The sequence below is a fragment of the Harpia harpyja genome, chromosome 7, assembly GCF_026419915.1.
Source record: "Harpia harpyja isolate bHarHar1 chromosome 7, bHarHar1 primary haplotype, whole genome shotgun sequence".
Lineage (NCBI taxonomy): Eukaryota > Metazoa > Chordata > Aves > Accipitriformes > Accipitridae > Harpia > Harpia harpyja.
The window spans coordinates 33,128,948-33,155,422 of NC_068946.1; the positions used below are offsets into that span (position 1 = coordinate 33,128,948).

General features: G+C 39.2%; 1 protein-coding gene and 1 long non-coding RNA gene across 5 annotated transcripts in view; one reads left to right on the forward strand and one right to left on the reverse strand.

Annotated features, from left to right (window-relative positions):
* Positions 1-1,287: 1,287 nt before the first annotated feature.
* Positions 1,288-4,247, reverse strand: LOC128144018 (uncharacterized). The gene is made up of 2 exons (XR_008235957.1): positions 3,371-4,247; positions 1,288-3,120 (listed from the first exon to the last, which is right to left on the reverse strand). It is a non-coding gene; the product is annotated as an uncharacterized LOC128144018 (long non-coding RNA).
* Positions 4,248-4,386: 139 nt separating this feature from the next.
* The window catches only part of OLA1 (Obg like ATPase 1), a 104,597-nt gene continuing 82,508 nt past the window's right edge, over positions 4,387-26,475 (forward strand). Inside the window, exons 1-4 of one of the 4 annotated variants that reach the window (XM_052792271.1) lie at positions 4,387-4,494; positions 4,834-4,934; positions 6,473-6,616; positions 17,782-17,909. In XM_052792271.1, coding sequence (XP_052648231.1) covers positions 4,834-4,934; positions 6,473-6,616; positions 17,782-17,909 — 373 coding nt within the window. In that variant the 5' untranslated portion in view covers positions 4,387-4,494. Of the gene's footprint in view, positions 4,498-4,831; positions 4,935-6,472; positions 6,617-17,781; positions 17,910-26,475 lie in introns of all 4 variants that reach the window. The other 3 variants (XM_052792272.1, XM_052792274.1, XM_052792275.1) reach the window with 3 other exon arrangements.

The following is a 26,475-nucleotide window of genomic DNA, read 5'->3' on the forward strand; positions in this document are numbered from 1 at the left end:
GCAAGATGAAGTGTTACATTGCCAAGAGGCGATTTCTAGCTGAAGGAATCAAATGCTTTAAAGTCCTGTATCTGTATTTAGCGAAGTGGCCATGCTAACAGTAAACTAGACATAGAGATTAATGGGTGGGTGGGGGGAGGCATTATTACAGTATGTTGTATGAAGAACAAAAATTAAAAAATTATATTCAAACTTGCAAATTTTTGCACACACAGCACTGACTTTTGTACTATATGTAGACACACTGAAGTACAGCAACAAAAGTAGTCAGGATCTTAACAATTTCTTTTTCTCTTCCAGAGTTCAGCTGTTTTCCCAGATAGCCAAAATCAGAATTATACCTATTGTAGGCTCTATTATTTTTTTTATATATATATATATATACACACACACATATATATACACACACTCCTTTACTTCATGTAGCAAACTGCTTATGCCTGTATTGTGCTTATGAACTGGTGAGAAAAAAAAAGTTAAACTTAACTGGCTGCTAGATAAATACCAACTTTCTGGTCATAGACAAATATTCAGCAGAGTTAAATATTTTTATTTTAAGAAGACAATCAAAAAGTTTATCTTCTGAGAGCTATCATGCCTGCACTAAAAAGATGGACAACAAAATTGCCTGACAAAATGTTAGAATGTTGAGAAAATGTAATAAATTGAAAAGCTCCCAAAAGTAGCCTTTCAGAAAGTTTGTGATCTTATTAATAAAGCTAGACAAATCCATCCCTTCTTGTTGCTGTGAAATAGTCTTGCATAACCCTACTTTCAGGACAAGTAGGGTGGAAAACTAAGATATGTTTATTCCATTCCTGAAAAGGAAACTAATTTTGGTTACTGAAGTTTGTAATTTAGGGTTGTGGAGGATGCAGGGGCTGCTCTGCAGTTATTTATACATATTTTTGTTTAATTTCGATATTTCTGAATGTTTGGTCTAGTAATCCATTAGCTTCATTCAACAGCGAAGTAACTATATTTTAATCTGAATTTGTTGGTTGATATTCTTTTTTTTCTCTTAAATGTATAGTGTGAGATTTTAAGAGTATAAAGAACCATATAAACATGTTACCAGCAAGAATAGACTATTACTGATTATCACTATACTAACAGAAAAGCTCTGAACAGATAACAGCATTCTTTTCCTCAACCATATTGTTGCAAAAATCCCACGTCACTGAAAAAAATAAGTTGTAATGGCCATTTTTTATGTATAATTCCAAATTAGGCTTAGTAAAAGTGTCCTTTCTTAGAAAAAAGAAAAAAAAATTTTTTTTTTTAATGTTCAAGATTATATTCCTTTTATTGTGACAGAGATGATATATAATCTGATGATACTCTCACCTTGACTCCTTCACTCTGGTGTTTTTCAAGTTTTGAGAATTTTATCTTATGGACTTAAAATAGGACATGCTATAAGAACAGTTTTTACTGCCTTCTCTCCTTCAATTTTCTTAGCAGGCAAACACTTGATGGTGCCTGTCTTTAATGGTTCAGCGAAGTGGAGCCTGAGTTAAAGAAAATGTCTTTAATTTTTTGAAGAGTCCTGGTCTGACTTCTATAACTTTCCACAACTAATTTTTCATAGATTCTAAATGTTTCATCTTTTCTTCTTGAAATCTCTATTTTATTCCCAAATCATCCTCTCAAGAGGATGATTACTTTGTTATTTATAAAATTGCCACGTCAATTGTTATAAATAAATCCCAATGTGTTTACAATGGGCTCCTCTTGACCATACACCATCTTTATAAATATCTAGATAAGCATGAGCAAAAGTCCAGTAGTGTGCCGAACCACCGGAGCTCCTCTGAGTCCAAAAAGCATATGGATGCTCAGGGCACTTCCCTGGCCGCTGGGTATTTCACCTTTCCAGTGCTTCCCGCCCTGGTGCAGGATTGTTGGGTCAGGAAACAGACGACCAGGAAATCTGAGCCCACGTCTCTACATGCAGTGAACAGCGTTACTCTTTGTGCCTTGATGCTTCCCTTTCATTTACGTTATTATTTCCACAAGGGTTCAGGTTCTTGTACACAGTTTCCTTGCAAGCCATAATCATCTCAGAAAGCTTTTGGAGTTCACGTTCACTAAAAAAGCCCGTAGAGAAGGACATCCTAAATAATAGCATCACATATTTTGACAGGGCCAATTTAGGTTGAGAGAATTGTTGTTTTCTTGCTGAAGACTTATTTATTTATTTTTGGCAAATTCTTTTAACAGAACTTAGATGAAGTTAGATGAAAAAGGAATTATTTTTCAGTTAAAATATTTTAAAAGACTCACAAAAGGAAATTGCACATACAACTAAGGCAAGTATTTACATTCTTGGTAGTTTCTGAAGATAACGTTAGCACAGATTTATGACAGAAGAAAAAATTGATCTAGACACAGAATGCAGACAAGATGTAATCACTATTGACTCATATTAATTTAAAATCTTTTTTCTGTACAAATTACATAATCAAAATAATGCTATGCAGGGGAATCGGTGATCTTAATGACTCTTACAGATGGTTAACGATCTTAATTCTGTTTACAGATTAGAATTATATACTTGTTTGTTTGAAACAGCAAATGGAAAAAGAAATCTTTATTCTGAGAACTGTCAGTGTAGCCCTAAATTTACATGCTGTGTTACCTCATACCTCCTAGCAATACTGACTTCGAAACCGGTTGCTTCTTCCCAGAATTGACTTGAGGGTCAAATCTAGCCTTGCATCCGAAGACTGAATAAACAGGCTTTGCATTCCTATGTTCTTCTTCTTAGGGACAGCAAAATTGATTTTGTAGAGCCGTTGCTGAAGCAGCAAAAATGCAGGTTATTATACTAATGATCGCTCATTAAGCTAAATTCCTATTTACAGGTTAAATGGAACCTCTGTGTGGAGATAATTTTTCTAGCACAATTGTAAACTCTTGCAGGCCCTTTACTTCCTCCTGCCCATTTGGGTGGATTTGGCTGGACAGAACCACCACAGCAGGGTTTAGTGCTCCTCTCCTGGAGGCAGAGGTTGGACTCCTCATCCACAGCAACTCTCCCTGGGGTTCTGCTCTTGCCTCTAGCTCTGAGTCACCGGGCCTAGGAAATTAAATGGCTTTTCCTCACGTTCCAGTTTTCTGTACAGAAAGGATGCAAATACTCACTTTTGTAAAGTAGCTGGGCGTCCTGACAGCAGGTAACAGTTAACTCTTACAAGCTGTTATGGGAGAAACCCCCGGACGGCTCATTGCGCCACGCGCCCAGGGCTGCAAGAGTGCTTCTGCCCGTCCTGTTTGTGCCTTATTCCCACGCTGCGTGCGTGCCGGAGAACTGCCAGGGAACCATCCCTCAGAGAAACGGTTACACACAGTGGTGAGAAGGGTATACCTCAGTGAGTCTTGTCACCCGTACTCTGGAGATACCCAGGGCCAGCGAAGACCTTGTCCTACTCCTAGGGCCGGAGAGGGTGAGGAACCCTGGGAGGATGCCTCTTTTCCACGTGGATTCCTCAGGCTGGTTTTGCACCTCATGCAGCCCCGGTTTGGTGGTTTTTTTGCCCCATCGCCCTTCTTTGACCAATTTCACCACTTGGCACTTCTTCACAGAGGCATGGCTCTGTGCCTCACTGATTTTTGGGAGAGGGGATGAAGAGGGTGGGGGGCCAACTGCTTCTTCCAGGAATGAAGCTCTGGGTGGCCAGTGTTCTCCTCAGGGCTCGCTGCTGTGGCCACTAGCCCTCCCACCGGCCATGGGAGCCCAACAGCCACCAGCACCAGCCTTGCCCTGAGCCCCAGAGCCGTACGGCACCGGACTGGGAACCCGGGGAGCAACCGGTGTGGCAGCGGCTTTGGGTCTCTGCAATCACAGCGGACAAACATCAACGTTGGTTCCTACCACTCCTCCTCCATATGTTTGTATTGAGCCTTATTTTACCAAGAAGGTAAGATAATAATTTATTATTGACAAAGGAAACATTAATGTTTGAATTATATTAAATTATAGGACTTGCGTGTATCTTGTGGCACGGCCGTCTCTCCTCTGCTTATGCTCTTCCTAAAACTAGCGTACGCACTATCTGCGGGTTGCTCTACAGTAAACGAGCCGCCGTTCGAGGCGCACGGCAATTCATTAAGTCGATGCATTTAACACTCGGTTGTAACGCCACCTGAACGATGTTCATTCACTTTTTTCCGACGGCCATCTCCGGTGCCGCCACCCCTTGGACCTTGCGTTAAGACCACGGATGCCTAGGAAGGGGTTTGGAGGAGGGGAAGGCGAGCGGGTGAGAGGGAGAGAGGGAGGGCGGCGGTGGCGGGACGCGGAGCCCCCGCTCCGCGCCGCCGCGTCCCGCCACCGCCGCCCTCCCCCGGCGTGACCTTTCCCCTCGCGACGCTGCCGGCCAATGGGCGGCCTCGGCCCCGCCTGTTCCGCCGGCGCGTCCGCGTGCCAGCGGCCGCTCGCGCCTTCTTCCTCTCAGGCGGGGGCCGCGCAGCCCGGCTCCGCCAGCTGAGGTGAGCCCGCTCGCTCTTTCCTCTTCCTCTTCGTCCTCTTCCTCCTCCGCCGGCCTCACGTCCCTCCGCCGGGCTGGGTGGTGGGGAGGGAGTGCGGTGAGGGAACCGCCGGGGCCGGACTCAGGGGTTGCCGGGGCCTGGGAGCAGCCGCGCCTCCGGTTGGCAGCGCGGGGTGGGGGTGGGTGTTTCTCCTCCTCGGCCTTTTCGAGGCGGAGGCCCTGGCTCGGCCGCCGAGCTCTACCGGGAGCGTCCCTCGCCGGGAGGAGATGGGGTGGAGGGTGCGCGGCGGGACCCTGGGCTGTGGCGGGGCCTTCATCGTGCCCTCCTGTGTGCTTTCAGATGCCCCCGAAAAAGGGAGGCGACGGCGTTAAATCGCACCCGATCATTGGAAGGTTTGGGACGTCCCTGAAGATCGGGATCGTCGGGCTGCCAAACGTTGGGTAGGTGGTCAGAGGAGCGCGGGGCTGGGGGCCGGCGGCGGGGCGGAGGAGCGGGCCGGGACCGCCCGGCAGGCTGGGGCTCCCCGCTCTCCTCGAGTTTGCTTCTGCTCCAGGTAGAGTGAGCCGGCACAGTTTCTGGGTGAAGAGAGGCACCTGTAGATGTATATAGATGTAGATAGCTCGCCTATACGAGCTGGGGGAAACAATCTAAGTCTTTTTGCTCAGTGATAGACTTGCATCTTTAGCTTGAACTACGTATAGCTGGAGTGATGCAAAACACTTGGGTAGCGTGAGGCTGGTATGTGCAAGTCTGGACAAGATAATAGTGAGGAATTAAAAGAAAAAAAAATGTCTTAGCAATTGCTGTGGCTTATAAAGTACTATGTCTTTTGCATTTCCTTACATCCACTGTTGTGTATGTGTAATGTACTTTTTTATCCAAATACATATGCATACAAGTTCCTTTTATGTTTTATTTTTTTGGAGAGGATGATGTGCACAGGAAGGAGTTAATGATACCATATGTGTCATTAGCAGTGAAGAGGACTTCCATTCTTGAAACTTGTTCAGAGTTTGTAATGAAAAAAGTTGTGTAAGTTACAGTTTGGGAGAGGTGATGGAAGATGAATCGTTGTTCTCTGTCATGCTTCTCATCCGTAGTTGTTATAGCTCTTCAAAGGAGCTATACTCAAGGCACTTAAAAAGGATGATGAATTACCTGGAGAATATCTGTGTGAAACTATTGGTATTATTTTGTGTATCATATTTACTAAAAGAAGTTAGCAGCATTCTCAAACTTTAAATCTTTAAAAAATTAGAGGAAAAGTCTTTGAGCATGTCTCGGAGCAATAAGTACTGCTTTCTTGTCTTTTGGTTATTTATTTTATTTTTCAGGGTGTAGGTAAGTTGCACACCAGAAAGGAAATAATTAGCAGCAACATTTTATAACATCTCAATGGGGAAAAATAGCATTTGCATTTATGTTATGATGTAATTTTCAAAGAAAATTGTGACTGACTTTTGAGCATGCTGGCTGTATGCAGGGCAGCTTTCAGTTTGTTTTTTTCCAGTGGCTGAGAAGTTATGTGAAACTAAACACCACCCCCCCCTCCCCAAAACCCAGAATATTTATCGTAGAAGATTCAGGAGTTGAATAAGAACTCTCTCTTAGCAACAACTTAAGTTTCAAGCATCCTTATTGGTTTCCTGCTTTGTGCTTGAGGAAAATGAGTAGTGACCAGTAGAGCTGTGCTTTGCTTTTGACTTAAAATTTCTTTGCTAACTGACATGTGCAATATAGTCACTTAAGGGAGTTTTCAAGGGCAGGGAAGAGAGGTAAACGTCATTGGGTTTCAATGGGACACTCCGTATGCTTATTTGAAAGTGTCTTGTACTAGAATCAGGGCAGTGGTCACTGCTGTTGAAGTAAAGGGAAAGTTCAGTATTGCTTTTGTGTTGGAATAAGACGTGTTTCTATCCAGCCCTTTTAAATGCTTCTGATTTGAACTTCTTTAAAAACATGTGTATTTTGTTTACAGGAAATCGACTTTTTTCAATGTGTTAACAAAGAGTCAAGCAGCAGCAGAAAATTTTCCTTTCTGTACTATTGATCCAAATGAGAGTCGAGTACCTGTGCCAGATGACAGATTTGACTTCCTATGCCAGTATCACAAACCTCCAAGGTAACTCAAATTTTTTGTATTTTTCTTCAGTTAAGCAGCCGAAATAGTATTACTGAACCCAAACTTTTCATAGAAGTTTAATGCAACTATAATGTCTTTAAGTTTTTACTGACACCTGTTTTAGAATGTGAAATTATATATGTACCTGGATTATACACACCACCCCCACCCCCCGCGCTGGACCTGAATATGACCTTTGTGGTATGAGAATGAGCAATCTAGATGCTACTAGTCATTACTCAGCACCGTTTGGTGCTTGGTATTCCTGTCTTTGAAGGTAGTGGCTCCCAGGTGACTTGGAGGATCTTCTGAAGAGATTTGGAAAATGAACAGTAGTGGACATACCTAATGTGTCATGAAGTTGCTCATTTGTAAAATATCCACCTTGCATTTTGCATTGTTCAGAATACTGTATATGCTGTAGGTAGCTGTCGTGGTTTAACCCCAGCCAGCAACTAAACACCACGCAGCCGCTCACTCACTCCCCGCCCCCCCCCCCCCCCCCCCCCCCAGCGGGATGGGGGAGAAAATCGGGAAAAGAAGCAAAACCCGTGGGTTGAGATAAGAACGGTTTAATAGAACAGAAAAGAAGAAACTAATAATGATAATGATAACACTAATAAAATGACAACAGCAATAATGAAAGGATTGGAATGTACAAATGATGCGCAGTGTAATTGCTCACCACCCGCCGACCGACACCCAGCTAGTCCCCGAGCGGCGATTCCCCGCCCCCACTTCCCAGTTCCTGTACTAGATGGGACGTCACATGGTATGGAATACACCGTTGGCCAGTTTGGGTCAGGTGCCCTGGCTGTGTCCTGTGCCAACTTCTTGTGCCCCTCCAGCTTTCTCGCTGGCTGGGGATGAGAAGCTGAAAAATCCTTGACTTTAGACTAAACGCTACTGAGCAACAACTGAAGACATCAGTGTTATCAACATTCTTCGCATACTGAACTCAAAACATAGCACTGTACCAGCTACTAGGAAGACAGTTAACTCCATCCCAGCTGAAACCAGGACAGTAGCCAAACAAATATCAACATACTTGTGTCCTCAGTCTTTTGACAGTAAGCTTTATGGGCAGCCTTTTTTCTCCTGATTCTTTCTCTTCTTTTTATAGGCTTTGCTACTTGTTACCTGGTATACTCAGGAATATTCCTACAATATGTCTCTTCTAATTGTTTCCTTATTCTAGGAGTGTATTAATTTTGTCACATCAATGGTTTAACTATTGACTGTGTCTGTAATCTGCTTTATATGTTCAGTGTGGTAACTGGATTTTTGCTTGAACAGCAAAACTACAGTGCTTTCAGAAAACAGAAATGTAAATAGATGCAACTTGTTAATTTCAGTTTGCAGTTACTTGCAGAGGTATCTTGAATAAAGTGAGTGTAGATAAATCATAGGGCAAATTAGCATGCATGTCTGTGCTTTTGTTCAACGCTCGGGCCTCAGTTGTAGAGCCAGATCACACCCACAATTAAAAAAGATTGATTAGTCCCTGATCAAAAATCCATTTGTTAACTTAATTTTCAGGTCCGAACAAGTTGCTTCCATCTGTAATTCCTGTGCACTTTTTAAACACTGAAAAATGCATTAATAGGGAGGTGTTTGTTCAGGTGGATTGTTATAACATGTTACCTTGTTTTTCCTGCTCAAGTGAATATTAAGCATACTTGTTGCTGTATGGATCAGAAACCAAAACTCTGCTGAATTTGAGACAAAACTTTCTGGCTGTTGATTGTGCAGAGATAATGGTGTGACTTTTAAGTTTTGTTGACAAATTTGTTCTAAATTGTAGTGTTATTGCTGCTTTGGCCTCATCAGTAATCTCTATTTCCTGTCACTTAGCTATGACTGGCTACGTCTGAATTAATAGTTGAAGCGGCAGGTTATTACCTCTCCCCTCATCCTGCCTTTGGCCGTCTGTCCTTACAAGGAGTGCTAAGATTGTAAATACCTGTACACATGTTCTCAGATTTGCAAACTCTCACTGTCTGTCTGGAAAAAAAAATCACCCTAAATATTAAAGAAAATAATATATTTACTGAATCTGTATTCAGGAAATGTACTGAATTGGATAAGCAGCTGGTTATAAATAGTAAATCAGCTTTCATTTGAATGGTCTTTTGACTTTTTAAGGAGAGTATTTGTTAAAATCAATGGATGTGGGGATTAGTGGGTAGTTTTAGCTCCTGAGTTCAACTTGTGCTGCTTATATGATTTTAATATTTCACTATAACAGTAATAAAGCAGTGATAATTCAGTAGCACAGTAGACTGAAGTAACTCTTCTTGGGCTGTTTGTGCTTGTCTGTCTGAGACTTGGGAAAAGAAGGCTATGGTCATGAAGATATACAAGTGAATTGTAATTTAAATTCCTTAATTTCTCTTGCGTAGTCTTGATTTTGTTCTTCATCTTTATGTAATACGTTCTGTGTTAATTTTCTACTTGTTCAGATTAGTAGATGTAGTCAATATGTGCACGCAGAATGTTTTATAAACAGTGAGTTCTCTTTAAATTAGACTCTTGTCTAGCCTCAAGGTTTTTGTCTTTTAAAATCTAAAGCATTCAGGTTTTTATTTCCCATATGTTACACTTAGTCATCACATAACTGTGGTCATTGTTGGGAGGTGGGAAAGAAAAAAAGGGACTTTGTCTTAACTAAAATAATGTATGACAGGCCAAAGTGATCTTGCCTTGATGCATGCTGTGAGCAAGGGAAGAGCGGGACTGGGCTGGGTTGGCAGTCGCTGTCTGTCACACTGACCTGTGATTGCTGCTGCTACAGAGAGACGGACTCTATTGCTGAGAATATTGCTAGTATGAGTTTGCAGCTGTTTTGCCATCGGAGGAAGAGTTAGGCTCTTCAGGTACCGTTTGTTGCTTGAAGATCCTATCTCCAAAAGAAGAAAGCATCAGGTTGGATGGGACTGGCGTGCAGTTACTTGCTAGCCCATACTGAAAGCTGACTGGTATTACTTAATTGGAAATGTAAATGTTTGTAAATGGTATCATGTAGGCAACAATTTAGACACTGTTAGGTAAAGGTAAATCTGTACTTAATAGATTAAGGTACGCTGTCAGAACTTACAACCTATGCTTTTTTTCTTTCTGCAACAGTGGATTATGTATATGACTGTTTACAATAAGTAAGTTCAGTGATATAGACTGTACACAGAAGGTGGGCTCCAAGAACTTTCAGTAAAAACTACTGTGTTGCTAAATAAGTTAGATGAGCAAATTTCCTTGAGCTTTAATGTTACCTATTGCTCGCTTTCTGGTGTGAATGAAATTGTGGATATTAAAAAAAAAAAAGAGACCTTAAGATATTAAAAACAGTTCTGAATGCTTGTTACTTTAAGGTCTTAGCTTATATTCTGTTACTAACTTAATTTATGTATTTAAACTACTCACTTGTTTGTTCTAACTTTTATACAGTATTCAGTGAAAACTCATATTTGTTACATTGTGCCAACATGTAGCTTTTTCAGAAAAGATAGACTGTTCGCTTTTTATTTTGTTCTCCTCCTACCACTGTTCCCCCAACATGGGTACTTTCAGGCAAGGTTTGACAGAGTAATGATTGAATTAGTTCTAATTTAGTAATTGGAAAGAGAATGTTTTCCTTGGACTGGTTCACTTCAGCAGGAACTAAAGCAGAAAGTTGTCCCCCTCCTCCCCTCGCCGCAATCTATGAATCTTAAGCAAGTAGCAGAGAATGAGATCTGCTAATTCTAAAATAGAAAAGAGAGATTCTTCATCTCAGCAGGTAGCTCCTGCCTTGAAAATTGGGACTTGGAAGCCAGAAACAATTGATCTGTTAATTTTAACGGAACATTTTGTGTTTAGAAGTGATAGGTTTCTTACAGAAGAAAAGAACCGTGTGTGTAGCACATCTAAAGAAACTTTAGTAACTTACTAAAGCTATTCTCCTGCATTTTTTGTTCTAAATTTCATTAAGATGCTGCTTCGTCACCTTAAGCCTAAAAATATTTTTTAGTCTAAGTATGTCAAACTGATGTCATTTGGACAAGTGATTTGTGTCATAACTCACAAATATCTTGAAAGCCTCTGAGTATATATACCCACCAGGCTTAGCCTGTACGGTCCTGCCTACTAGCACAGCTGTAGTGTACTGTGCCTGACCAGGAGATGTTTCTCAGTGGTGACATTTAATTCAAGCCTCAAAATGATTTTGAGTGAGGGGGTGGAGGAAACCGTTATTTACTCTTTTTTTTTAAATTTTGTGCCCCAAATAATCTCCTCACTGCAATTATTTGCATTCTTTCTTCTTAACTTTAAACTATATGATTAGCTAAAATAAATACTCAGGTAGAAGCAATGTAAGCCTAAGCTATGTTTTAACTGTAAATGGTTAAAACTGAAGTACTGTATTGGCTGATAGTAATCAACCTGTGTGAAGACATTAATAAAAAAAGTGATTTTTAAAGTGTATGTTTCTGCTTCCTCCTCTGGTTAAAATCAAATGAGATGATAAGCAGGAATGCGTAAAATGTAAGTAGTTTGGTTCATCCGTTCTCAAGTTACCAGTATTCATTTAATTCCTCGTTTGTTTGCACCTGTAAGTGGGTGTGTTGCCTTGCGGATATGTATTCACAAAACACAATGCTTATTGCAACCACAAACATTTCTATTTAATTTAGACTGTTTTTAATCTATCTTGGATGTCCTTTTCAAACTTAAATTTTAAAGCAATCCTGATTATCTCGCAAGAGGGTAATATGTAAAGTGCAACTACCCCTCTTCAACTCTAGCACCATCCAGTGTACTTCGGGATCTCTGTCCTTTTTGTCAGCTAATTGCTTTGGTTTGTTCGGTTGCATTGTAGATTGTTAAAATTCGTGCGTTCAGATCTTTAGTGCTGAAGTGATGGTTACTGAACTAAATCTGAGTAACTTCCATTGTTGCCTAGGTCATGAAAGTCCTGTGTAATATTAAGTAAAAGTTCTCTTGCACTTACTGTAGGATAGCATACTGAGATACTTGATAAAGTTTTTGAAGTCAAAATTATGTAATCGGCTGGTGGAAAGTACTGCCTAGAATCCAGATCAGCAGTGGGACTTTTTGAATGACATCATGTGGGACTTAATCTAGGCTTAAAAAAAGAATTTATGTAAATGAAAACCACCTGTAATTCCAGAGTGAAACATGAATAATTTAGCTGGATGTAACTCTGGCATATCAGCATCTGTAAGAGAATCCCATTTTTTACGGAAAACAGCTGAAAATTGGCAGTATGTCCTGTTGTTAATGTGCTGCTTCCTTTGGTGTTACTGAGTTTGCCTGCTCTTCAGTTAGTTCTGAGCCTGTGTAAATCAACTTGGCGGTGATGCTTGTTCTAGCATTGCAGATGAATAATTTTCCAGCAGTGAATGAAAGACTGTAAGTAGGAGTGACTTGAGCCATCTCTTCTGCCTGGTGGGAGAAGGCAAAATTTAATTAGTGGTATTTTGTTGGTGTAATAACTTACTGAGTAGGTTGAGAATGCAGATGTTTGATATACACGGGACACTGAGTATGTGTCAGTCCACACTGAATCTTCTACCTCTTTATAATTCATGTAAGTAAAATTTAGTTAGCAGATTTTTCACTTCTGGTTCATGTGCTATTAGGTTGAAGTCTTTTTTGTCAGTACCATGGATAAAATACTATTCATGAAATTGTTCTTGCGTAGAAATGACCAAGGTTCATCTGCAGTACCTAGTTCTTCAGAAGCAGATTCCTTTAATTGCTCTGTGAGGTATTTTGCTTACATTGGTCAAAACTGCTTGCGAGATTGACTGCAGAAGCTGTAATAGGGAGTACAGTCTCCTGGAAGAGAGAGGGACTGTGAACTGTTCCTTTTCTGTTTGGAAATGAGTCAAAAATAGTGGTGAGGACAGACTGAGAGTTGAGTGGCTTTCTAAGAATTTGTCACAATATACATGTTCTCCTTCTATGTTATGACTTTTACTTCAGGTCATTTGTGAACTCTTAACAGATGACTCCTACTTAAGTTGTATGAATTTTTGGGAAGGAAGAAGAGTTTCCCTTTTCTAACAGATTTCAGATAACAGCTTTTAAAGGTGGAAGAGCCTGTGCTGGAACCAGGAGATGAGTAGCACATTTGGCTTTACCAAAGAGAAAAGGGGAGCTGGACATTTTACCCTAATACTGAAGAAACTGGTCGTCTTGGTATGTGGGACCTAGGATCAGGTAGAGTTTGAGTTGAGAGAAGTTTCTTGAACTATTCAAGAAATTAATAAAAAGCAAGTGTGTTATGGTAACTATCAACCAGGCTTCCTGGAAAATTGCTGCATTTGAACTTACTTGAAGCTGTCGTGTGGCTTTCCAGGGCCTCCTGGTGGATGCGAGATTTTAATAAACTGTAGTAAATGCTGCAGAGAAATCACTGAGGTATTGTTTCCATTGGAGAAGAGAGATTGTGGAAACCTAGAAGACTAAAAACCCAGGGAGAGAAACAGCATTTTTGTCATGACGTTTCAGTCTAAGTCAAAGTTCCAGGTGTATGCTGCCTGCAAGGTTTCTCAACTAAACAGTTACTTGTGGAAACTCAAGAAATAAATGTATGCCTCTTCCCCTCAAATTTTAGAAAAAAAATATGTGCACAACAAATTGCGGATACCATATATGTGTGCATTTTAAAGGAAAAAAAAGTAAGTGGTTGCATGGTACTACTGTACTGAACAAACAGGTCAGGTAAAGAAACACCTCTTGCCTGTCTAAATAACTGTTTTGGACAGAAGTTTGAAACAAAGTTGGTGAGAAATAGGTGTTGTCCCCTGCAAAATGCATAACCATATGGATGTGTAAGTCTCTCATTCCTGAGTAAGTACCCTAACCACTGGTCTACAAAACTACTTTCTTTGGCCCAGCGAGTCTTGTGCATTTTTGTGTTGGTTTTGGCTGGGATAGAGTTAGTTTTCTTCATAGTAGCTAGTATGGGGCTATATTTTGGATTTGTGCTGAAAACAGTGTTGATAATTCAGGGATGTTTTTGTTACTGCTGAGCAGCGCTTACACAGAGTCAAGGCCTTTTCTGCTTCTCACCCCACCCTACCAGCAAGGAGGCTGGGGGTGCGCAAGAAGTTGGGAGGAGACACAGCTGGGACTGACCAGCTGGTCCCAACTGACCAAAGGGATATTCCAGACCATATGACATCATGCTTGATATATAAAGCTGGGGGAAGAAGGAGGAAGCTGGGGGGGGCATTTGGAGTTATGGTGTTTGTCTTCCCAAGTAACTGTTAGACATGATGGAGGCCTGCTTTCCTGGAGATGGCTGAACACCTGCCTGCCGTTCGGAAGTGGTGAATGAATTCCTTGCTTTGCTCTGTTTGCGTGTGTGGCATTTGCTTTACCTATTAAACTGTCTTTATCTCAACCCATGAGTTTTTCCTCACTTTTACCCTTCTGATTCTCTCCCCCATCCCACTGTGAGGGAGGTGAGTGAGCAGCTGTGTGGTGCTTAGTTGCCAGCTGGGGTTAAACCACGACATTTTTGTTGCACAGTAGCTCATACAGTGAAGGTAGTATGCTAACACAAAATCACTGTTGCTGTATTTCTAACGAGGTAAAAAATACTCGCTTAAGGTTTATACCTATGCTTAAAATATAGAGATACTTCTGGATTTGGTAATCTGTTTCATGTTAAAAATTCCTGTGACATGCTTTATGGTAGATTGGTGTTACGCTGATTTGTACAAATGATCAGTTGATGCCACCTGTTCCTGATGATCATTGAGGCTCAGTGACATTATGCTAATGCTGACTAAAGAATCTTAAGAAATGGAAATTAATCTGTTTAGAGGAGGGGGAAAAAAAAAGAACAATCCAGTTAAGTCTTCTACATTTAAAAGAACTAAACCACACTTGAGAGACATGGTTCTTTTCCCCCATTCTTTGCAGTGTTTTCTGCTTGTTTAGTTTCATAATGTTTACTCTTTGTCCTTCAGACCATAGTCAAGTGTGACTAGTTTGTGCCTTTTTCTACTTTTCTCTGTATTTATCTTTCTATGATGAAATAGAGATTTAGGCTTAGGGGGCTGCGAAGAATGAGGATGTTTTTATTTTGCTTAGAGTGTTAGCTTTGTGGTACCCAAGGTGAAGGTGAAAAAACATCCTGAAAACCCGGATACTTGTCTTCAAAGGTCTCTTGCTCCTATTAGTTAACTGTGAAATAAATGTGCTGGGGTTTTCTTTCCATTGTCTAGCAAATGAGGTTGATTCTGGTGATAGAGTGGTCCATCTGCATATGAAGGTACCTGGCTTGCTCTAATGTGGCATCTTTGTAGTGAAAGTGTGAGTTCTTCTGATGGCTGGCCAGGAAGTTAATCCTACCAGAATGGTGAGAGGGGAGCATAGAAGGAGGACATTTCTAACACCACCTTTGTTTTTCTTAAAACACAGTTTAAAATGACAATGGAGAAGTGCTTTAAAGAGTGGCATTTTTCTACCTTGCTGTTGACTTAGTTATGTGTCAAAAAGCAAGGAATGATAACAATTCTGACTGGGAAGTTGCTGCTGTTCCTTCTGAGGTATGTATTAGCTCTGCGGTTCTGTAAGGCAAAAGGAGTTGTTGAGTTAATGCATTAAAAGAGTTACTGGTTTCTGTCTTCAGAATGTGCATTACTGTTGGTAGTGTGTTAAGGATTTGCTGTTTTCATTTGAGTTTGTTTACTGGTAGTTAAAAAAAAAGATAGTTTGCTAAGAAAACCATAGTGGGACAAAAAAGTGATATTTTCAAAGTTATTTTACTTCAGAATGTACTTATATTCATGTTCTTTCTACTGCATTCAACAGCATTAACTTGCAGTACACATCTGTCTTCCCAAGGATGGGCCCTTCTTTTCATGGGTCTAGTGAAGTTTAAAGCTGTAAGTCAACATACTGTATCTGAATTGAAGTAACTCATGCTATGTTGTAAATATTTTCTTGCATACTTTTTTTAAACTCACCCTTCTGGGTATTGTGTTCTATTATTCTAAGCGCATCACAAAGGTATTAAAGACATGAAACATGTCATTGAGTTCCTGATTTATTACACCTGACAGGTTTAGTGATACTTTGAACTTTACCTTGGTAAAGAAAAAGATTTTGTCCAGATCTTGTATTGTGAAATTAGCTTACTTGAAACCATTTTTCTTGTGAAGTGTTAGAGGAAGATCAAAAACAAAAGCAGGATAAGATCTTTTGCTTTTAGGTCACCACACTTCCAGAAATATGTTGCATACTAAGACAGACTCTAATGGATCATCTCTTCCCATATTAAGGAGTTCATTTCAAGTGAGGCAGCGCATCTGCTAATATTAAACTGTGTGTTGTGTTATTTGCAGTCAAATGGAAGTGGGATAGCACTAAAAAAATAATTGGAAACTTGTTTTGTTCTACTTAAGCCATTGCTCTGAGCAGAGACAATGATCCATAGATTTCCGTAACTACAGTTTTTTCTGTCTAGGCCATAGCTGCCATACCAGGCATCAGGATAAGAAGAGAAGGGTGTTTTTCTGATGCTAGTGGAGTTTCTGCTGTTACAGATTTGTCATGCTGTCAAATATTTCAATATTTGAAAAACCCAATGTATTTATCAGCAGGCTGTCACACTAATCAAAATAAAGCTCAGTTTGGGCTGTGGACAATAAAGACTTCAGAAGTGTAACACTGTTCAGAGAAGGTTTCTGTATAGGGTTGGCTAGGAGGTCACTGGCTAGGTCATCCCTAGCACGCATTCACACCTATGTGGCTGCTTCCGTCTGTGAGCAGTACTGCAATGGTAGGTCTCTGGAAAAGACATCTTAAGGTAGACCACAGGATTTATATCTTTGGATTTGAATCTCATGTTGAAGAACGCTCACCATAAAGAAATCTTTTCACCGCTTTACAGATTGGCACTGTATGCTCATGCAGACTTCGTAGTGTAAGTCACAACTTTCTCATCGTTGTTATTAAAGCTATGGATTTGGGTGTTTTCCATTATACCTACTGTCAGTAAAATAGTGAACAGTTGTATTAATCTTAGCATAGTGCTAATGAAATATAACAGTGGTAATTTTAAAGTGTTTGATGGAAATTAAGTAGTGTTCCAGTTGCTTATTTTGAAGCCGTCAAGCTGGAGATCTTGATGATCATGGTGTGTGGGTTCTGGTCTTTTGCAAGTGAGGAATTTGCAGCATTTCAGCGTGGTTCTGTCTCTGCCACTGTTTATGATGGTGTTGTTATTTGCATAGACCATATGAAGGTGCTTTTAGTCAACACCTTATCACAAAGTTTTAGTGTGGTTTTTTTTTTTCCTGACTCAGCTGGATTTTGAAAAGTAATTTGGTTTAGAATATACCTGAAAAGACTATTGCCTATTAAGTTATTTGCTCATTTTAAAACAACTTGAGAATTTGCAGAGGATAAAAGGCTTGCAGTTTATAAATTGCTATATGCATTTCCCATAGCTCTAAAAGCTTTTTTTCCATTTTTTGTAAGCTAATTTGAACTTCATGACTATTTTGTTGATGCTATAGAAAATGGTTTCTAGACACGTCTGCTAACCTGTTGCTGTTAACTATGGTGGAAAACATCACAGCTGTTTACGTTATAATGCCAGCTTCATCTGAACTTGTTTTCTGCTTTCTTTCAAATTGTTTGCATAACCCTGATCACTGCTAGTTTTAATCACCACTCTATTAAAAAGAAAAAAAAAGCCTTTGTCTTCTGAGAAAATTGCTTAACTTGCTGAACTAAATGGTAACCTTAGACGTGTGCGATAGCGGAGTGCAATGGCCATTTATGTGTCTTATCCCTTTGGTACTATGAAAACTGCTCGTTACAGATGACTGACTTCATGCCTCAGTGTTCCAGGCCTGGTTGATTATTCGTATAGTTGTCAGTATGATTCCACACTTAGAAACTAGTTTACTTCATTTTACATGAATAATGACAGAGAAATTAAAGAAAGGTTGATGTTTTACATGGGAGGGGGGGATCTTGTCTTTTATACATTGCATGTTGAATAAGGAAGAAAGCTACTCTCATGTATGACTTGTTCTAGAATAAAGAAACATTGTTTTTTCATGTTCTGAATTTATTTCTGTGCCACAAGTTTTGGCTAATATGCTTCAGTAATGAAACTTTTAACTTTTATATTTCAGCAAAATTCCAGCCTTTCTGAATGTGGTGGATATTGCAGGCCTTGTGAAAGGAGCACACACTGGCCAAGGCTTAGGAAATTCCTTCTTGTCTCATATTAACGCCTGTGATGGGATCTTTCATCTGATGCGTATGTAAACTTATTTATATGTTCTCTCTATAGCTTAAGGACAGCATTGTTGTACTCTAAGAACTGTGGAACAAATATCTATTAAAATTTTAACTTTTACCATTCAATTCAAAGTCATCAGGTTTTGGGTTTTTCCAACCAAGAAAATCCCCATCCTCTGCTATGTAACAGGTATGTCTCTTTTCATCAGCATTGTGCTGAAGACTTAAAAAGGAACTGGGTTTTTGGAAGTCTGCGGTAATGGTTTGTTGTTTTCTTTTGCCAGTAGTGCATAGCACATTGTTTAGTTTTATAAAGGAGGAAGAGTGGATTGTGATAATAAAAGGCTGAAATGGAAGCAGAAAATGAAAGTATGGAGTTAGTAGCAGCCTCTGGGATTGTGTTCCTCATGGGGCAAGCCTCACTTCTTTCCTTTTCCCGATTTCTGTGTGACTTAATTATTGAGTCTTGAACACAATGCCCACCCCCCATCTCTGTGAATTCTGAACATTTCTCAGTTAGACAAAGGGCTTTGATTCTTTCATCACCTATTGCCACAATACAGAACTGGCCTTCAGAGTCATATTAACAGCACTTACAAACTTGACGCTTAAAAGCTTGCTGAAAGCGTATGTTGGTTTGCAGTACACTTCGAGTGTTGAAAAATGCTTCTGGTCTGAAAAGATTGAGCTTAATAATGTTTGTGCAGATTTGCAGAAACTGGACACCTTTGTTGCTGTCTTTTGGCCACTGTTATACAGTGAGTGATGAAACAGTAGAACAAAATAAACAAGAAAAAATAGAAATACTTTTTATTTGGTGATTGGAGCAAAAAGTTTTTTGTGGGCAGGGTGTTTCTAGAACAAAACCCAAAGGCATGGAATATTACTATCTTATAGTACTGATTTAGATGCTAGAACCCTTGTTCCCATGAGCTTGTTTTTTTGAAGCATGTATATACAGAGCAGTGAACTGATGTGCCTCTACAGTCTGCATGTTTGGTGAATAGGTAGGTATGCTACCTCAGTCAAATGCAATTTATTATGCATCAAGAATACCTAGACACTGATTTGGTGCAGAGTGCTGGTACTGTGTTTTCAATCAAGTGAGAAAAACTTTGTGGGGAAAGGTATTATGTTCTTAGGCTTATACCGTTGAAAAACAGGACATGCTTTTGGTAACATTGGCCTTTTTTTAAGGTTATCTAGTACCTGGAAGCCTTCTATAACTGTGCATGTGTGGAGCATTACTTCTCTTTTGAAAACCTGGCCTTATTTATATTTTATATCTAGTGCTACTATTTTCTGTTGAAGTCGTTTGACGCATGCTTTTAGTAGAATAGAAAACTATGGACTATAGATTGTAGCTAAGCAGTTAATAGTATTTAAAACTAAGACATTTTGAAAAGGCAAGGCCAGATCCTTACTGGGTAGAGTGAAGTCTTTTGAAGTCTTTTGAACTTAATTTTAGGAATTAGTTCGATATGTGAAGGCTGTACTAACACATATTTTAAGTATTTGTAACTACCCAAGAACCATTGCTACAGTATCCCTAGAAAAAAGGCGGGGATCAGTTTCCCCAAATCCATTGCTATTGTGGGATTGTAATTACTGTTTTGCCTGGTGTCAGTTGAGACCAAGTGATAAATTCTTTATACTTGCTTTGTTTTGTTACCTGTATCATAAATGCTTGTTAAGGAACAGGTTGATATAATAGCCAGTAGAGAAGAAACTTTTTAATCTATATATTGAATAATCCTAAGCATTTGTTTCAGGTAGCTATTATAAGGGTTAACACCATTTGTATTTTTCTTTGGAGATTGAAAGAGGAATGAGACTATTGTTGTGGTGTTTTAAACCATTTGGATGCTTATCCGTTTCTTCTAATCTAGTCTTGCATTTACTTGTTACATGTTTCAGTTTCTTTCAAGGATTCTGAAATGTAATGGTTGTGAAATGATGATTGCTGTTTTTCTTCTTTGGGAGAAAAAAAGATAATGGAATTGCTTTTTAAATAGCACTTTTTAATTTTTCTTTTTAAAATCTTAACCTTGCCTCTTATGTTGCTCTTGCTAGACATTTTAGCTAGAATGCAAGCTAGTGAGGAATTGAAGTAGAAATGCTGTGTGGTGGTTGCCCAATAAACACAAAGATCTTTCAAAATATTACTTGGGGATGATAATAATGATTAAAAGCTAATGCAAAATTTTGTGGTCGAGAGATGTAAACCTACTTCCCCCCCCCCCCCCCCCCCCCCCCCGCAAAGTGCATATTAGTTCTACTTTCCTTTCCCCACAGTAGTGTAAAAATGAAGATTTGGCACTAAAAGCTAGTAATAGCCTTCTAGTAAATTAAAAAAAAAAAAAAATCTATTGGTTATATAGCACAAACTCTAGTTAAAACCTATAACTTACTGAAGTTTTCAATATACCATGCCAACTTATATTATAAAAATGTATAAACCTTTTATATGCTGTAATGTTTTTACACCCACCCACCTGTCAAAATTATTTCCAATTTCAAAATCCCTTTTTATGAGTCTGTGGCATACCTGGAGTTTGCATGGTTTCTATCGGAATATAGAAACTACCTGAACTGTTTTTGTAAATCCTTAAACTTTCCAGATCCTGAGAAGATGAAACTTCTTTGTTGCCCTTTACCAGGGTTTGGTCCAAGCTCTTAATAGATTGTGTGTCTTTAGGAACCAGTGCCCTGAGACCGGCCATCGGTTTTCAGTCTGGCAGGTAGGCACTGAATTTCTGCAGTCATGTGGAAACTGACTTAAAAGGCACCTAGACAGATTGCTCCTATTTAAAGGGGATAGGCAGTGTACTGGAAGGTGAGGCTTTGTATGCCAGCAAGCTGGAAAGGAGGTATTGCTGAAGATGAAGAGAAGATGAGAATGATAAAATCTTCTTAAGAGATGCACTAGGAAGTGATCTGGGGACCATGCTTTTTCAAAGCATGAAAAATTTAGCCTTTGTTTTCACTAAGGTTTTGAGTTGATCTGGAACAAATTTTCACCTTTGAGCACTGAAACTGTTGCTCCCTGTCTTTATGCTGTTGTAGTATGCACTACTGCTACCCATGTTAATGGCTAGCATGTGAAGCAAAGCCTTTTGGAGATTTGGTCTTTTCTTATTGATGGATGCCAGGCAGAAAGTCAGAAGCAGGTCATTGTGGGGTTTGTGCTGTAGATTTCAAGATCTGCAAGCCTGAGTATATTGAAGAAAGGCTTGTTAAGCTTTGTCTTAGCTTGGTTCAGTTGGTATTCTTGCAAAAAGCAGTTTGAGAATTGACTCACTCAAGTTGTATTAAGGAAATGATATGCAGGGAAGTGGCTAGCTAGGAATGGAGAGCTTTTGTTGAGTATGATAAGCCAAACTTTGGGAATCTCACTGAAGGTATTTTATAGTCCTAGGCTAAAGGTTTTGATCCTGTTTTCTTTATTCATTGCAAATGTGTTGAACTGTGTTTTCTTTAGGATGAAAGGTTTGTTTGGTGTGTGTTTTTTTTTTTTTTTTTAGCTGCCCTAACAGAATTCACTGTTGTTACCTCTTTGTGTTAAGCAATGGTTTTTGAAGATGGTTGCCTATCAGTTTATCCACCACAGGGCACATAGGTGAGCTGCAGCTGCAGTACTCTAAAAGTAATTGTAATTACATTTCTGTTGGAACTGTGGAAGTTCTGTGTGGTATTTACCTAGACTATTTCTTGCATGGTATAAAGCTGAGGAGAAACGGGATTTATTTCTGTCTGGCTAATTCTCTACTTTCCTTATTTCATTTAAAAAAGGAAAGCACCTTCACCTTGAAATGCCTATGGATTTTCAGCCTTCAAATTTCCATATCCTAGATACACTGTTACTTTCCTTGGGGTAGACAGTGTTCATTAAATCAATGAAAACATTGTTTTTATGTCTAAGGTATATTTTAATATATCTAAAGAAACAGCAACATGTGTGAGAACAGCATATGGTAGGGTAACAGGACAAGTAAAAGAAGAGTCAAGTTTGTGCTGAGCACCACTGTATTTTTGTACATGATTAGCAACAGTATGAAGCAGATCCTCTTAGCTCAGCAAACAAGGTAAATAAGTTTTCCCATACAGAATAGAGCAATACATTCTTGGGTTATGATACTTCCTATAGATTTTTTTCTATTAAAGTGCACAAACTGAAAGTTAATTACTGATATTTAAAATAAACCATTTGATCTCAATACACTTAACCTCTGAAATGATATTTTTTTTTATCCCAGTGTCTTAGGGGCAGGGGTGTGTTTTATTTTTGGCTAAATCCAATTGTGAAAACCTCAAACACATATACCTGCTTACTTATTAGCTGAGTGAAAGGGGAATTTAATTTTAAAACTGTTTTCTGTCCTGGATAGTGGCATCTACAGCATTAGTACCATAGTAACCTGACACATGCTTTAAAGTAGTTACAGCTTTTGTTCATGTTCTGAGTTTCACTGTTTAATTTGAAACGTTTCTGACAGTTCTGTTTTCCCATGTTTCAGGTGTATTACAGTTTTAACTGAGGCAGCAATGTTTTGTGGTGGCAGAAGACAGGCTGTTTGAAGATTGTAATAGTGTTTCTTCCCAAGTTACATGGCTTTAACCACCTTTCAACTTTTATGGCAGATCAGTCACAAGTACTTGTAGAAAATTACTTTCTTTGTACGGTGGACTAAAAATGGCAACCTTGTTACAAGTGTAAATTTACAAATTACTCTTAAATAATGCTTTGGTGAAGAAAATGTTAGATGTCAGTATTTAGTCCCTGCTACAGCTCTGTCGAGTTTTTGAACATACTGGATGTTAAACAGCCAGAGCTCTTTATGTTTTTGAGTTTCTCTTCCCACTGATATCCCGCAGTTCTAGTTTTCTAGAAAATATGTTCCATATTTTTCTCTTATTTTTAGTTTCTTTAATGAAATCCAGTCTTTCTCATCAAAGTTACAGAAATTGGAAGGAAATTTGTCTGTAAAAGTACTTTGCTATCAAATGCTCTTTTTTAATAAATAAAAAAACCTTAAGGTTCAATGCCCAATGTTTGAAGTAGGGCAGGCAACACTGGCTTTTGTGGAAGAACTTGAGAGTTCACCTGCATGCCATCACCTGGTCTTCCAGTCCTGTGGAGGAATGTGTGAGCCGCCTGCACTGACATGGTGCTGGGGGAGTGCAGGCAGGTAGGGGTGGGGAGCTCTTGCTTTGCTCCTCTGCCTGGAAGTGCTCTGACTCCACAGCAGAGGAGCTGTAGCTGCCTTTTAGGGGCAGGATGGGGAGTTTGGTAACTGATAATCCGTGAAATGTCATTCTTTGTGACAAGAGTGAAAGAACCATGAAGCTAGGTAAACATCCCCTGTGGTCTTATAGAAGTGACTGGTGTGACCAATGTGAATGGGTTCCTAAAAAGCTTTAATAGCTTTTACTCCAGTTTTATGTCTGTTATAACTGGAAATGTTTAGTACACCCCCTGGTTCTGCCTCCCTCAGGGTTTTAGGGAACTTCTAAAGCCATTTGCCATCATTTAAAACTTAGATATGAATCATGTGAGCTGACCGTAGTTTATTCTTGTTTGAAATAAACACTAATCAAAACTGAGTTTGACAATATTCTTACTGATTTTTGCTCAGCATTTAAAATCAAGTTGATTTTGCTTTAGTTTTTATCATCATGAGGGTTACTGGGAACTTGCGGTAATACTGCCAGTGTTTTGATTTGCCTGTAAAAATCAAAGTGGTGATAACAAATTTATTTAACTGAATAAGATGCATCCTCTGTTCTGACCTCACTTTTTGACTTTCTATAAGAATGTGTGTATCTTCTGTATAAAGATGCTAATCATTCTGTAGCTTTTATGTACTTGAGGTGTGATGCATTTTTTTCCCATGTTCTGTAAGAAGAAATCATACCTGCTGATTGCTGTTCCTGGAAGCTGACTGCTACAGAGAGGAGGCATATGATGATATCACTTAGCCACGCTCCACTGCACTAGCATTTCAGTGAACAAAGTATGAGTCACATTTCATTCCTTCAGCATGTGTATTCTATGCATTGGAAATCATAGTGGCTCTGTTTATGCAGCTGTAGCTTGGCTGTGTCACTTCTTATATCTGAAGCTGTTTTTTCATCTTTATAATGTGTCAAAATTCACCTTGAAATGATGTAAACATAGCTGTCTCACAAAATTTTGTCTTCAACATATTTTGGTTCAGTTTTTTGAAGATGCTTTGGTTTTGTTTTATATTACTAAATGTAATTGCCACCTGTTAAAAAAGAAAAAAGTTAGGGTTCCTCATTTACAAATACAAACCTTTCACTGCTAAGCTACCAAAGTTTAAAAGTAGTTTGCACATATTAAACTTGTTAGTGTTACACAATCAAGATGTATTTCTGTATGCTATTGAGTAGATAATAGTTCTTACTGAGATTTTATCTTCCTTCTTATTTGTTGTTAGAGTAACTAAATTAATGTTTAATAAAATATTTAGAGTAGCTCACAGTTCAGGTAAACTTTCAATTAGCTTTCAGTGACTTCTCTGTATTAAAAGCAAAAATTGTGAAACCTTTCAAATTAAAGTGGCAGTTGTGGCCCTGTGAAACATTTTATTGTATTTTAACTAATGCTTGGGGTTCTGGTTTGGTGTGGGGTTTTTTTGTTGTTTGTTTTTTTTGTAAAATATTGTAAAGTGTTTTGATTCTGGGTAAGGTTTTGCATAGGAGATTTTTTTTTTTATCTCGAAGTTGTGAAAATGGCATTCCTCTACCCCTTTTAGCAAAATCATCACCAAAACTGAAATAATTTTTCTTAGCAAGGCTATTTTTTTGTACGCTGCAATTTCAGAATATCAGGTCACAAAAAAAACCCCAAACCCGGGCTAATTTGTCTTAGGTCATGTGTTAATCTGTCTTTGAATTTTACGTTTCAACATTCAGATACTAAGCCCACCACCTTGAAAGGAAAGGGAGGTTAATAAAGATATTCCTGGAGATGCATACCGATTCACTTATCATTAGTTTTTCCTCATATAAAAAGAAAATGCTTTTGTTGCAGGAAAGGAGGATTTTTCAGAGGCTGCTTAGCTTTATTTAACTTCAGACCTTTTGTTCATGTAGATGATACAAAGAGAAGCAGCAGAGTGCTAGATTTCTCTTCTCTTCCTTAGAGTGGTTTTGTACCTGCAAGCAGAAACAATGCACATTTAATAACCACTAGCTGAATCTAATCAGGCCTTTGCAACCCTCTTGATACTGTACCACATTCTATGTGGTAATGAACAAGACTGGGGAAAATGCCTTCTGAAAACAGGTGAAGTTAAGTTGTGAAGCAAACAACATTGTATAGAGGAATTCTATGTGCATACAAGTCTTCCTTCCCCTTTTAAATAATGTGAAGCAGCCAAAAGGAAGCACATTTGCATAAAGCCTTTTTTTCTTTTCTTTTTTGGGCACAGAAGTCAGTTTGAGGGAAAAAAAACACCAACAAAAAAAAACAAACCCCAAACCAACCACAAAATGTCCGGTAAAAAAAGGATTGGAAGAGGCAATGAGTCATGGAAGACCAATTTTCAGGAAGTACTGCCTTGAAAAAAGATTTGTTGCAGGGAAACATGTGCAGTTGTCACTAGTGTCATGTACAAACCTTAAGCCATCTTGGAGAGCTAGTGCTGTCTCGCACTGTTGGATTTTTCTCTCTGGATCCAAGGATGGAAGCACAGCAGTCTTTTTGCTCAGAAAAATTGTTCCTAGAGAGAAGAAACATTCATACAGACACCTGCTCAAAGAAGCTTCTTGAGGAGTAACCATGTAGGATTGGAGTAAGCATTTGTGCAGAATCTAGCAGCGGAGACAGTGGGTGTAAGTGAAATTAGGAGTAGATTAGGGGTGACACCAATGGCTGTTATCTTTCTCATGTGCCTACTCTTCAATACAATGATATGGGAAGAGGCCCTAGGATGAAGGCTGATGCTGCAAAGCAGTTATCTGTTGATGTAGTCTACTTTGTAGAAGCATCTGAAGAGCAGAAAAAAACCTTGTGTTTTGGATAGTAGTACATTATTGACCAAAATGTTGGTAGTGGAATTAAAAGACCAGGGTGGGATTCTTGTGAGTCTTCCAACATGCAGCTTCAAATAGTGCTACCACTAAACCTAAACCTGCAAGAGGGAGATGTTTTTGTATACCCACATCCTGTTCAATAGATCAGTGCCAGTGCAGGATCAACTAGCTTAATTTGGCCAGCTGTAGAAAACTTTTACCTGATCAGATTTTTCACTTAGGCAAATAAGATTAATACAGGAAAGACAATAACCTCCTAAGCTAAACTATATTTTGCAAGGCCTGTTGTTGTTCTTACTTGAATGTACTGTTAGTGTCTCTGAGATCTAGGAAGTCACATTGTAAAATCACCCTCATCTCCTGTTTTATAGCTGCTGTTTCTTTCCTTTTGGTGTGCATATATGAACAAAACTTACAGGTTTGTACCTCAAAACTGTTTGCAGTATGCTCTTTGCAGCTTTGTCTCCCACAGAGGAGGGAATTTGTTTTCCTGGGCATATGGGTGCAGATTGTGGAAAAGGTGC